This window comes from Amphiprion ocellaris, chromosome 17, assembly GCF_022539595.1.
Source record: "Amphiprion ocellaris isolate individual 3 ecotype Okinawa chromosome 17, ASM2253959v1, whole genome shotgun sequence".
Classification (NCBI taxonomy): Eukaryota; Metazoa; Chordata; class Actinopteri; family Pomacentridae; genus Amphiprion; species Amphiprion ocellaris.
This window is the reverse complement of record NC_072782.1, coordinates 2,788,569-2,802,930: the sequence shown is the minus strand read 5'-3', so window position 1 is coordinate 2,802,930 and position 14,362 is coordinate 2,788,569. Positions and strand designations below refer to the sequence as shown.

The following is a 14,362-nucleotide window of genomic DNA, read 5'->3' as shown; positions in this document are numbered from 1 at the left end:
TGTTTGTAGGAATCTTACTGATCAGGACATTGGATGACACGTTGTTGTTGTCTTGTCAGGTGGTACAGCACCAGCTCAGTGGGAAGACATCACTGGAACCACCAAGCTGATGTACGCCAACAACTGTGCCAATTTTACCACCAATGTGTCTGCAAGGTGAGCACCTCAGCGGTCACCTTTTCCTCCTTGCTATCTTGTGCACATTTGAATATTAATCGAGTTCCCATCTGTCAATCTACGTCCTTCCTTTCTCCAGGTTCTGGCTGGCAGATTGCCCGCGTACAGCAGAGGCAGTCACCTTCGCCAACTTGCTTTACCGGGAGCTAATGGCCGTCCCGTACATGGCTAAGTTTGTTATTTTCGCCAAGATGAACGAAGCACGTGAGGGACGCTTGCGTTGTTACTGCATGACAGACGACAAGATGGACAAAACTCTGGAACTGCATGAAAACTTCAGTGAAGTGGCCCGCAGTCGAGATATTGAGGTCAGCACTGGGGCGATGGAGAGCAGTAGAACATGTTCCTTTTCCTCTCTTAACGTACATCCATTACATTCAGACCCATGGTGTAGCTCACACAATACTGAATAAGCCCATCAGCGGCAGTTAAACCTCTCTGTATTTCGTGTTACACTGGAATTATGAGTCTGGTTTGTGTGGCGACATCCCAGTGATGTGTTTAACCCTGTAAGACCCAAATACAAAAACAAAAAATACAAAAGCAAAAATAAATAAATAAATACATCTAAAATAATAATAATAATAATAATAATCATATATATATATATATATATATATATATATATATATATATATATATATATATATATATATATATATATATATATATATATATATATATATATATATATATATATATAAGCTGATGATAAAAATAAGCTGATGTACTTTTGCAACAGTGGCTTTTACAGGGTTATCCAGCAGTAATTTGGGTTGCCAGAGCTACAAGGGGAGCAAAACGTAGAGATGCCCACCAGGCCGCAGCTCTTGGAATGTGGCGGTTTAAGCTAGAAAAGTTTACAACGCTCCATAGAAAACAAAAAATGGAAATCAAAGGTAGGATCACAGCTTAAAGAAGCAAGCGGTTGACATGTTCATGTAATTAATCTTACTGTCACAAGGAGGAGACGCAAATTTCGCGCTTCAGGTTTTAAAAAGAGAATGATTCATACGATCTGAATTTGATTGTGACAACTCAGACATTTGAAAATAAATCCTAAATTTCCTGTAAACTACTGTTCAAGGAATATTTGCCTCTAAAACTGAAAAAGTACTGGGTGCAGCTGGTGCCAGTGCAACAAAAGAAGCAATTCTATGTTTTTTTACATGATGAAAAGAAGCCAACACAATTTATTGTAACATTTTGTGACATTTTCCACAGCTAATGGAGGGCATGCCGCTGCACCTGGAGTGTTCTGGGAACCTGGTGCCCATCCGGAAGGCCACTCAGCAGCCTCGTAGCTTCAGCTTCCAGGCCTTCAGAGATAACAGATTGCCCGTCTCTGTCAAGGTCTGTTTCTGTCCGACTGCTCATATGCCTGCTTCTCTTTTCACTTGCTCTGTTTTCATACAGTATTGTGTGTTGTCGGGTTCAGTGTGTCAAGGGTCGTCTCACCAGTGAGTCAGTTTCCCTCCTGAGCACCTGCTGATCACCCAAACAACTTGTTCACACGGTGCTTTTTCTGTGTGTCTGTTTGCTTTTCACTGGGGTCAGGCAGTTGTTCTCACTGTTAGCATGTAAGCATTTAGATAAGAGTGCAGCACTCATTCACACCAATGCTACTCTAAAAAAGTCACTCTAACTAAAAAAAAGGGGGCGTAATAACATAATTTCACTCTAACAAAAAGTCTATATATTCATACAGTATGAAGGAAATGTCTATCAGTTAGTTTGTTCTTTCTTTATTATTTCGAAGCAAATGTGTTCATTTTTTGTTCATTTTATATTTTATTTCACTCTAATTTAGATGAACATTTAATATTAAAAATGCATCACTCTAAAACAGGGGTGTCAAACTCATTCTAGTTCAGGGGCCACATTCAGATCAATTTGATCTTCAAGCGACCAGTAAAATCACAGCATAATAACTTCTAAATAACCACAACTCCAACTACAAAGGAACACAACATTTAGTCACAGTTATCTGGCACTGAACGATATAGTATTTTACTTTATGATCAAATAGGCACAAAACAACAAAAACAAGATAAAATATTACAAAAATGAGTCACAAAATGACAAAAATGAGACATAAAATGACAAACAATGAGACACACGACACGAAACAAACCAAAATGAAACAAAAAAGTTACAAAGTGACAAAAAAATGGACAAACATCAAAACAAAACAATACATGACAAAAGCGACACACAAAATGACAAAAATAAGACAAAAAACACAAGTGAGACAAGAAAGGAAACACAAAATGACAAAAACATGAGACAAATGACAAAAATCAGACAAAAAACGAGACAAAATATTACAAAAATGAGACACAAAATGACAAAAGAACAATCTAGTCTTTTACTTTATGATGAAAAGAACTTGTCGTGGTCTATAAATAATTTTAAATTTGTAGTTTTACTAATTTACAATCTGCAGTTAATGTCTTCTCTGGAATTTTTACCCTCTGGAGGACCGGCTTTGGCCCACGGGCCGCATGTTTGACACCCCAGCTCTAAAACTACTACTTACTTTTGATCATAATTCATTCTGTTTTATTTTTGTTTCTCTTTCTGCATTTTATTGTCGCGCTTCTCCTGCACAGGTGTATTTGTTTTCATACTGTGCGTCTAAATGTGCCAGCCTCTTCATGTCCTGTCCTGTGACCATATTTATGTATTTTTCATGTGTTTTCTTTTCCCTTAAGTACTGTCAGTGTCTTTCCGTCTGCGTGACATACAGTACTGTTCATTATCAGCTAGATGAATACTTGTAGCCGCACAACAAACAACTTACCTACCTAGCTGTCGACTCTCTTGGGTAATTGTTTGCATGTCCTGTGACTCCCTCACTTTCTTTGCCTGCCTTCCTATCTTGCGGCCTTGCCTGTCTGTACGTGTCTGTCTCACTGTCTCTCTTTCTCTCTCTCACGGTCACTCTGTAACTGTCTGGTCTGACAGACGTCCAGGTAAAATGTGCAGGTAAATCTCTCCCTCTCGCCTGCCTGTGGACTGCTTCCATCCCTGTTTCCCCCCTGCTTCTCGTCCCATGTTACTGCCCCACATGCTCAAGACAATGTGGAGGGATCTAATACCTGTTCTGATCTGTTTTTTCCCTTCCTCCTGCTCCTCTTCTCGCTTGCTTCGCTCCATCTTCTTCTAACTGTCTCTGTCTCTCACTTCTCTGCTCTGTCTGTCTTCTTTCATCTATCTGGTTTCTCCTCCGTTGCCTCTCTCCATATTCTCCCTCTCCTCTTTTTCGTTCTCTCTTTCTCCATCTGCCATCTCGCTATGCTAGGTCAGAGATAGTAACAAGGATGCTACCGGATTTTTGTCCTTTCTGCGGAAGTGCACCAAATACGAGGACACACAGCACGTCCTGTGTAACCTGAACATAACCATGCCGCCTTGTGTCAAGGTAAGGACTTCCCTGCAGACACACTCGCACATGCATACGTACGTAAACTTTTTGTGCTTGAATTTCTCTAGAAATCACGTCTGATGAAACGGAGGTCTCGTTATGTGACATCCGAATACGAAGTCAGGTTTTCTAAAGGTGTTCTGCAGGACTTGGGGCTTGTCCAATAATTCAGAAAAGTTATTGTTCTGTATCGAATTTCCAATAAATTAAAAAGGATTCCTTCAGTAAATGTATGCCACTTTAACAAAAATCAGTTAAAAGTTAGATGATGAGGTGAAGTCAGAATACAAAATCAGATTTGTGCTGGCATTTAAGTAGCAGAACAGAATGCAGTGCTATTGTAACATCGTAAAACCCATCAGTTTATTTTGATGGGCCACCTAAATGGACTATTTATGACTGCTAGAGCCTGCTGATGAACTGGACATTTAGATCCTGAGATTTTGTTTTAGTCTTGGACTGACAGGCTGCTTTCAAGGTATGGAGACTCAACAATTCTAAGATTTCTCTTGCATTGTCTACTGTGGGCTTTATCTGAGTTATAGTTACAAGAAGTCATTAGTATTAAAAATGACCAAAAAGATGAATGTCTGAATGCTGATAGATGTTTCACAGGCTGATATTAGTGTAAATTTATTTATACCAGCAGTCTGTTCAAAGCACTGTATCATGCTATTGTTACACGAGCCAAAAATGTTTGATAAAAGTTTAAAAAGTATGTTACATAGTAATCATTACATAATTATGGTACAAGAAAAGCACTCAGAGAGCGCAGTACTGCACCAAGACTGTTCATTCCCTGACCTTGCGCTGATATTAGGTGTTCTGCATGTGTTCGTTATGTGCAGATACCGAATTGTGTGACCTAAATATGTAGCGGTTGGCGGGAATTAATGGGACTCAGAAACACCCCCACAATTTAGTCAATTGTTCCTTGTATCATTTCCGATAAGTCGGCAGCAGTGGATTTGTAGTAGGATCACAGTCATGTGATCGTCAGCAGACAGCTGACGTAGTGTTCGTTTGTTGCCATGGTTACAGTGACGCCGTGCTGCTATCTGGCAATGATACAGAAATCTTTAACAAATCTGTGGATCCAGACTATAAGCCTAATAAGGTGGTCCTTGTGTCATTTCTGACCTTCCCTGGAATTTTCATCCAAATCTGTTAATCCATTTTTGAGTAATGTTGCTAACAGACAGAAGGAAGGATTCACGTACGCCGATGGTCACATAACTCCACCGCATTCGTTGGCGGAGTAAAAATGCTCTTAATCTCTTGCAGGTTGTTGGAAGTGAGGAGCGGCGACGGACATTAACCCCTCTCGCCCTGAGGGAGCGCTACAGTGCTCTGAACGAGCCCGGTGTGGGTAAGTCCTTCGCCGCCTGACCTCCAGCCCTCTCCTCGTAAACTCACAGCGGAGACAGGCGCTGAATGTTGCACTGCCCCTTTACCCACAACCCTGCTTCTTACTCCGCCCTCTCTACTTTCCCCTTTATGTCTCGTGTGCACGCATGGCACAAAGACTGAGCCTTGGATGCAATGCACTGCTCTACAGTATGCCCCAGAGTTATTTGCAGTGCAGTTAGAGGAAACCCTTTTGAATGTGCGAGCAAAGATGAGCAGCCGCCCCCCTCCAACATGACCCCAAAAATGGCTCCATGGCACATGGCAAATCAGCCTTTTTCTGTCCTGAGTGTCCTGGTAGCTATGGCAATCGATGAATGACTTCCATGATTGGTTTTGCATGGCGCTGGTGGCTCCACTGCGATGTCCAACGGCATGGCAGCAGACGCTGTTAGCATTAGCATCGTAGCTTAGCACTGAGAATGGGCAGGACCTCGCAGTGGAGCTAGACAGAGGAGCCCTTATACTGGCCTGTGGTTAATGAACACAGTCAAGACAACCATTCTGGTTGGTTTAAATGGCGATGATGGCGGGTGGGCGGGGTGACGGGGAAAGAAAGGCCTTTTCTGTCTATTGAGTACACAGCGCTGATACGTTGCACCTCAGTCCCTCTGTAATGGTTACTGAATGCTACTATGGTTAGTGGGACTAGCATCTGAATGAACCCCAAATTCTAACCTCCCCTGTCCATATGGTGTCCTAACCCTGAGGATTACATGAATAAAAACTATGTGTTGGGTATTGCTTATTTCCTCCAACAGAGTAAGGCTTTATGTCGAGGTGAGTATTGCTGTTGACAATTTTAATAGCAAAAAGGAGGGAAAATTTAATAATCTAATAGCAATTATTTACAGAAGGGGTGTCAAACATGCGGTCTGTGGGCCAAAACTGGCCCTCCAGAGGGTCCAATCCGGCCCTCAAAGTGTAAAAATTCCAGAGAAGACATTATCTGCAGATTGTAAATTAGCAAAACTATAAATTTAAAATCATTTCTAGACCATGACAAGTTGTTTTGATCATAAAGTAAAATACTAGATTGTTCATTGTTCTTTTGTCCTTTTGCGTCTCATTTTTGTAATATTTTGTCTTGTTTTGGTTTTTTTTTGTCTTTTTTCATCAGACTTTTTTCGTTTGTCTCACATTTTTGTCATTTTGTGTTTCCTTTTTGTCTCGCTTGTGTTCTTTGTCTTATTTTTGTCATTTTGTGTTTCGCTTTATTCGTTGTTTTGTGTATCGTTTGTGTGGTTTCGTGTTTTTTGTCTATTTTTTGTCATTTTGTTCCTTTTTCGTAATTTTTTGTCTCGTTTGTGTCCATTTTTGTTGCTTTGTAACTTTTTTGTCTTTTTTTTGTTTTTAACATTGTTTGTCTCATTTTTGTAATATTTTGTCTTGTTTTTGTATTTTATTGTCTGACTTTTGTCATTTGTTTCACATTTTTGTCGTTTTGTGTTTCCCTTTTGTTTTGCTTGTGTTTTTTGTCTTATTTTTGTCATTTTATTTCTCGCTTTGTTATTTTTTTGTGTGTAATATTTTGTCTCATTTGTCATATGTCCACTTTTTTTTGTCGGGCTGAATGTGGCCCCTGAACTAAGATGAGTTTTGACACCCCTGATTTACAGTATTGTAACATACATGGCAACAATATTTGGACAATCTCAAGCTGATTTTGTGTATCCATCCTCTCATCAACAAAATGTTCTTTCACACTAAATTTTAAATTATAGTCACATGGTACCTGCTGGACTGTCCAAATAAATTAAGACACATACATACTGTGTATTTTTTTCAAATCGAGTTAGAGCCTCCTCAGTTCAGTAAATGAGACAGTATTTTGTCCTGGTCTCACTGGCTTTGCGTGCCATGTTGTGTGTTTCTGATCTGCCTGTTTTTTTTCTCCTCTCTAGCCACAGTGAATGCCATGGAGAGGACTGAGATCAAAATCAACATCATATCTGAGCAGCTTGGTTTGAGCTGGGCAGGTTAGTCATTTCAGATACGTACACCGCTGAACCACAACAGTCTGTTGGTTGTGTCTGAGCTCAGAGCTAATAGTCCTACAAGCTACAATTTGGATTTGCTGCAGATTAGACTGGTTAGCAATGAATGGTCGGTAGATAGTTAAAGTAGAATTGTAGTTCCTTGTTGTTTTCTGTTTGTATATTTGGGTCAATATATAATTGCGGAACTTGCGGCTCTTTTTGTATCATAGTTGACATTTTTGCTGTTTTCAGGCCTAAAATCAACATGGTCATCTATAACCAAACACCACATGACATTTTTACAGAAGGATTCTTCTAAATATTATATATATATATATATATATATATATATATATATATATATATATATATATATATATATATATATATATATATATATATATATATATACAATGCAGTAAAATTGAAATTGAAAGATATTTATGAAGATATTGTAGTAAACCTGTTGAATACTTTATATTAAATAACTCAAAAAGCCTTGGAGTCTGGCCAGTCTTTTCTTCAGGAGGAAATGACATCATGTGGGGCAGGTCATGTGATTGGAATTAACACACTTCCTTGAGAGGTGTTTTTGTAATGGGGAACTTAGTGGAAAGTGATTTCTGGGACATAGATACAATTTGTTATTTTCCATATAAAATTTGATATATTGCCAAAAAAAGAAATATCTGTCATGATTATCTCACCTTAATAAAAAGAACACAATCAAGACTATTTCTGAATAAACTCATTTTGTTATTGTTTAGCTCATTAGAAGGTGGTTGGTATTAAATTGTGACGGTTATTTAGTTGACATTTTAGTGATATCCAGTCATTTTTTATTAATAAATGATTGTTTCCATAATAAATAATTATGGAATTTGTAAAGACATGATCAGAATGAACATTAAAAAAATTAGTTGTTTTTCACTATTAATAAAAATGTATGCAAGATATATCCTATGGACTTCAAAAGTTCCTCAGTTATATATTGACCCAGTTCTCCATCTACACAGAGTGAAAGATTTGTGGAATTCAGGCAATGCAGAGTCTACAGAGACTCCACTTTCATGGAGTTCTCCCACTAATGTTGCATCGCTAAGTTGTAGTAGTTCTATGCAAAAATTAAAAGCTGACTGGTTGAAAGGTTGACTTGACCCAGAGAGGGTAAAGGGTCCTTTCAGGATGATGAGCAATGCATGTCTTTACAAGCACTGCTTGTGACTCCACCATGAATTGTGTCTTTTACACAACAAAGCAAAAGGCCAAACAATAGCACAAACATGGACAACAGTAGTCTAGTAATCTTTTCTAGTTGTTCCAAATAATTTTTACACCGCTTCCAAGTGGTTGCAGACGGCTACAACAGGTAGATACACGTCTTCAAACCTCTGCTTGGTTCCAACACAGTCTAGTCCAACAGAGCCTACCATTTCAGAGAAGCTCCTATTGAATTGTCTGGACATCAGAACCCCCCGCCCATTTTTCCTACATCTAGCATGTTGGCTACCAGTTGCTTTCATTGCTGTACAGCTAGCTGATACATCACAGACTTTGACACATCATGAGCTAATCAGTGGTGGTGATATTTTGGCTCATTGATGTATCATCTCTTGCATCTGTTTCTCAGTTTTTATTTGTATGTGTTTATCTACTTGCTTGTCCTCCTGTCAGAGTTGGCACGGGAGCTTCAGTTCGGCGTGGACGACATCAACAGAATCCGTGTGGAGAATCCAAACTCACTGCTGGACCAGAGCTCTGCCCTGCTCAACCTGTGGGCCAGCAGAGAAGGCAAAAGGGCCAAGAGTAAGTCTTAGGAGATTTAAAACGATGAGTAAGGCTTTGTTTAGAAAGTGTCTCAGCTGAGTTTTCAGTTGTCCATCTCAGGCACGCGTGAGGGAACAGATATGCTGCTTTAATCAGTCCAGCTCTCTACACCGGCAGCGTCATTAACCCAAGTGTTAATTATAGAAGACTAACCCTTATAACTCTAGAATTTGGCTGAGAATCGTCATATCTTCCATGCACATACTACAAATGCTAACAGCTAATTTGACACAAAAATCTAAGAAGCCTGAATAAAACAATAAGTCAGTAGTTTTTCCATCTGTAACTCCTCTGTGTCCTCGCTGTGTACTCGTTACTCCTCCGTTGGTCTCTCCCTTTCCTGTTGTCTCTTGTCCTCTCCCCGATGTGTCTCCCCCCAGTGGAGAGTCTGTATACCGCTCTGAAGAACATTGATCGTGCCGACATCGTCACCTCTCTGGAGGGTCCCGGTCCGCCGCCTACGGCCAGTTCTTCAGAGGAGGGCGCCTGCAGACTGGGCGACCGTGACTCCACGTTGTTGTCCCCCAGCGTCATTAATGGTAAGACACACAAACACGTCACAAGATCACTCACACAAGACACAAGAATCAAAATACTATTTATAGAGTCAACAATGAATTACCCCAGTATAATTAGAGAGCAAAAATGATAGTATGAGTGATTTCATTTTGTATTTAACTACCTTGTGTCCATATTTTCTGTTACAAATTACAAATCTGGTAGTTTTAGTTTCTCAAATATGTAACAAAACTTTTTGTTCATGAGCCCATATTATGTTTCTGGGGTTTTACTTTAACTGTAGTGAGTTACATAGCTTCTTCTGTGCATGTAAAAGGTACAAAGTCTCCCACAGAAAACACTGCTTCTTACTTTTCTTCTGTTAGTCATCTACGTCACATATTTACAAACCAAGCAGCTCGTTAAGCCTCAGAGAATAAGCAGCTTCATCACAGTTATTCTGTTTGCAGTAGAGGTGGGTGGATCGATCCAAATATCAATAATATCGATACCAGCGCTGGCAATGATATTGAACGATATCATTCGACGAACTCACAATGTCTGTCACGCTTTGTTATAAAAGACAATAACCATGGAGGGAATTTGTTGTCATCATAGCAAAAGTAACTCTGTGCAAAAAATTTTTTGTAAAAATGCATCTTAAAAGAGTATTTCCTATTTTAGTGACAGAATTATTGCACAAATATTGACCAAACTTTCAAAAATGAACATTGTTTAAGGAGGTTTTCCATCACTTTGTGATTTTATCGGCAACCCAGTTTCTTCCTGGTCTGACCCACAGAAAACCTACCCAGGAATTAGTCTGATTCTTAAACCCTGTGAGCATTTACAACCCCATCTTCATTACGGATGTGGACGACCTTATACAGCATCTAGCCTTTGTTCTAAACCTACCAACTACTGAAAAAGTTAGTCTGGAGTATCGGTATCAGCGATAGTGGCCCTGTATTTACTTGGTAGCAGATAGATGCCAAGTCTTGCAGTATAGATTTGTTACCACTAGTTAGCGGAGCATCTGCTATTCTCAAAGCACATATTCATGGACGTTACTTCATGATATGTAACCAGTGTTACCTCGCTGACAGGGACAGGAGGTAGCATCAAACATTTAGGTAAAGTGTGAGAAAAATAATGTGTTTCTTGAAAATCAAAGCATGTAAATGAATATAAGTAGATCCCAAAATACAGTTCTAAAACTGTAAATGTGCATAATATGGGCTCTTTAAAGTTTTGAAGGTAAACATAGGATTAAATATAGAGATGTCCGAAATTGTTTTTTTTGCCAATAACCGATATGCCGATATTGTCCAACTCTCAATTTCCAATTCCGATATCAACCGATACCGATATATGTGGGCTGTTAAACTAATTTTAGGTAACATCACATATCTCCTGTGGTGGAATTAACACATCATGCCTGATTTTATTATGATGCCCCATTGGATGCATTCTCAAATGCAACAAGGCTTTCAGATGTAAACATTGTCTGTGCAAAATAAGAAAACTACTTCAACTAAAGTTATGGAAAAAATACCATATTTATGCCTTTTCTTTTTTTTAAAAATTGTCTCAAACAACAGTTCAAACTCTCCCTTCCTCTATGAGTCCGGTAAATGTCGGCGAAATCCAGGCATTATTTTATTGGCTTTCATGATAGGCAAAAAAAAAAAACCAGAACCATATTGATCGATATTAAATTTTTATGCCAATATCGGCTGATACTATTGGTAGGCTGATATTATCGGACATCCCTAATTAAATAAATATAAAAGACTGAGCTTGTTGTTTGATTTTTGTGCCGTAATGATCTGTAACTGGCAGAAATATAAAGCTCACAAGAATGTGAGTCAATTACTTTATTACCGTGTACAGTATTTCATGTGCTTGGCGCCATCAGAACACGTCAGGAAATGCTCAGGAACATGTTACAAAGAGAACAGGCAGTTAAATACACAGTCTATATTTAGATGTATTGGTCGTAACACTAGCACTACTAAAAGTCTGACCTATTCAGCACAAGAAGGTGAGCTATTATTTACTTTCCACCTCTGCAAACCTCCTCTGCCTGCGCTGAGTCTGAGTAACAGCCATTTTACCTTGTCTCTGTTGCCCCACAAGAGATCACGGACACAAGGCCATCGCGCCTTGTGCACAAGCCACGAGTTATTAGACCCCCGTTTTTCAGAAGGGGTAAGTTGAAGTTGAACTCGGGCTGCATGGTGGTTTGCTGCTCATGACATGATGATGATGATGATGATGATGATGATGAGGATGATCAGGTGATGTCTCGGAGGTCTGAGGAATGGTGTCGGTCTTCCACCATGAGCCCAGCCTCTTGCAGCATGCACTAACACCGCCTCCGTGCATTCCTCACTGGGGCACAAGTCATGTTTTTTTCAGTTACACTTTTTCACACCTCATACTTGAGCCCTGAACATGATGGTTTTTATTCTGACTTATATGAGGATAATTCTCACTCTCACTTACCGGCAGGGTTTTAAGAGTAAATGCAACATTTTAAGGCGCTTAAGCCGACATTTAGCATATTTGTAAAACCTCAGCTTTTATCACGGATGTTAGATTGTTCAGATTACATGTGGGTGTGTGTGTGTATGTGTGGGATGGAAACACTAGTACACAGATGATAGTGTGTTCTGGGCCTTCACACCTTGTTTCTACCTTCTTTCTTTCTTTCTGTCTTCCTGAGAACAAGACAAAATTTCACCCGTCCTCATTTGACAGCAGACATTGTCACATGACTGCAATGTCCTCGAAGTTTCGTCTTTTCCTCTGGATTCTTTTCACACCTCATACTTGAGCCCTGAACATGATGGTTTTTATTCTGACTTATATGAGGATAATTCTCACTCTCACTTACCGACATGGTTTTAAGAGTAAATACGACATTTTAAGGCCAACATTTAACATATTTGTAAATCCTCCATTTTTATCACGGATGTTAGAGATTGTTTAGATTACGTGTGTGTGTGGACCAGTGTGTGTACACATACATGCATGTGTGTACGCATACATGCCTGTGTGTGTACGTCTGGGATGGAAACACTAGTACACAGATGATAGTGTGCTCTGGGCCTTCATACCTTGTTTCTACCTTCTTTCTTTCTTTCTGTCTTCCTGAGAACAAGACTAAATTTCACCCGTCCACGTTTGACGGCAGACATTGTCACTGCAATGTTCTCGCCATCTCGAAGTTTCGTCTTTTCCTCCGGATTCTGTCTACTTTCTACCTTTTTCTCTGAACCTGTGACATGTCATATCTGCTGCCCAAGCCGCCCTGTTCCTCCTCCTCCTCCTCCTCCTCCTCTTCCTGCTCTTCCTCCTCCCTTCTCCTGCTCTTCTTCCTCACAGCTCTTCCTGTCCGACCTCTGACCTCATATGACCTCATGTTGACCTCTGGGCCTCCTCTTCTCTTGTCATCTTATTTTCCTGCGCTCTCCTCCCTCGTTCAGTCGAGTGGGGACCCTCTCCTCCTCTTTAAATCCAGCTCTGTGTGTGTTACTACAGTTTGTGCATGCGCATGCTGCATGTTTTGCTGTTACGGTGTGTGTGTGTGTGTGTGTGTGTGTGTGTGTGTGTGTGTGTGTGTGTGTGTGTGTGCTGGTGTGTGTGTGTGTTGGTGTGTGTGTCAGACCTGGGCTTCAGCTGAATTAGCTTATAGACAGTCCAGAAAATCACCTTTTTAAGCTCAGCTTGCAAGGAATTTATGAGCTTTATAAGAAAAACCTTGCAAGATAAAGTAGGCTCAGTGTAATACTTGAGTTAATAATTAAAATACCTTCCTACCCAGATCTATTAGGATGATTTTTATCTGTACAGTGACAGGTTTGTGTGGGTGCGGAGTATCTTTAAGAGGAATAAAATTTGCTGTTTTTTGATTATGTGCATGGCATGCTTTCAATGTACGAAGTTTTTCTTCACAGTGTAAAATGTTTTTCCTCCGTTCAGTGGGTGTACTCCAGTCTTGTTTTAATGCTATTATATTAACAAACAAATGTTGTTTTTTTCTTTTCCTGTAACATAAATGGTGTGTTTTTTTAATGCTACGCTGTAACACATGATCAGCTGCAAATAATGTTCCTTGTACGATGTCGCTGTGGGACGGTGTCTGTCATTCATGGGCAAAATAATTCACTGAAAATACTTTCAATTTTTGATAAAAGCGAGTGGGACCCTATGGTTTGTGCGCCGTTTTCTTCTTGCAAGAAAAACTTTGTAATTGTGTTCAGCAATTACAACGTGTATAAGCAGCAGAGATCCTTTAATTAATCAAAAATTTGTTAGTTTTATGCACCATTTTTTGCCCAAGTTTGTCAACGCACTCACTGGTGACATCGTCTGAACGTTATCTGCCAGCAAGAATATTGCTGTGAGGTGTGTGTTTGTGTATCAGTTTGGGTGTATGTGATATTTTCTGTACATTTGAGCCTCACCTGTGAGCCAAAACTGTATGTCCTCATCTGTTTTTTTTTTTAAATACGAGTGCAGTATTGTGTGTAAATGTATGTGTGTGTAGTGGTGAACTGACTAGCGTGCTGTGCAGTGCGTCTTTTGTTTGTTTCTCGTGTCATGTCAATCTGTGTGTAATTCATTTGTGCTTCACTACATGTCGTGCCTCTGACACTCGTGTGTGTGCGTGTTGGTGTTTAAACAGCAGGAGTGAAGGGAATCGCTAACCCACGCTCATCTAACTCATTCTAACTCTCATTCTAATCCATTCCTCCCTGTTCACCTTCATTCTGACGCCACCTCTGACCATCTTGGCCCTGAACCATCCCAGAAACACACACATGCTTTACCCACACCACGGTCCATAAACTCTGAGAGAAAACTACCTCCACAGTAAAGAGGTATTTCACCCATTAGCGCACTGACTGAGCAGACTGGTGGTTGATTACATCAGAGAAAGATTCAGTTTTTAGCACCACAGATTCACTGGTTGTTCATGAAGCATTTAAATTCTTAGAGTAGTATCTGCCTTTACTGGCAGCACAGGGGAAAGGCGACT

The 14,362-nt window shown here is 39.8% G+C and overlaps 1 protein-coding gene across 8 annotated transcripts in view; it reads left to right on the top strand.

The window, feature by feature from the left end:
• The window catches only part of LOC111565724 (ankyrin-1-like), a 132,200-nt gene that overhangs the window by 104,372 nt on the left and 13,466 nt on the right, over positions 1–14,362 (top strand). For 5 of the 8 annotated variants that reach the window (XM_055019066.1, XM_055019065.1, XM_055019064.1 and 2 more), the window contains 9 exons: positions 60–156; positions 257–485; positions 1,402–1,530; positions 3,482–3,601; positions 4,889–4,973; positions 6,916–6,990; positions 8,665–8,796; positions 9,198–9,356; positions 11,455–11,526. In XM_055019066.1, the coding sequence (XP_054875041.1) occupies positions 60–156; positions 257–485; positions 1,402–1,530; positions 3,482–3,601; positions 4,889–4,973; positions 6,916–6,990; positions 8,665–8,796; positions 9,198–9,356; positions 11,455–11,526 (1,098 nt within the window). The remainder of the gene's footprint in view (positions 1–59; positions 157–256; positions 486–1,401; positions 1,531–3,481; positions 3,602–4,888; positions 4,974–6,915; positions 6,991–8,664; positions 8,797–9,197; positions 9,357–11,454; positions 11,527–14,362) is intronic. The other 3 variants (XM_055019067.1, XM_055019070.1, XM_055019071.1) reach the window with 2 other exon arrangements.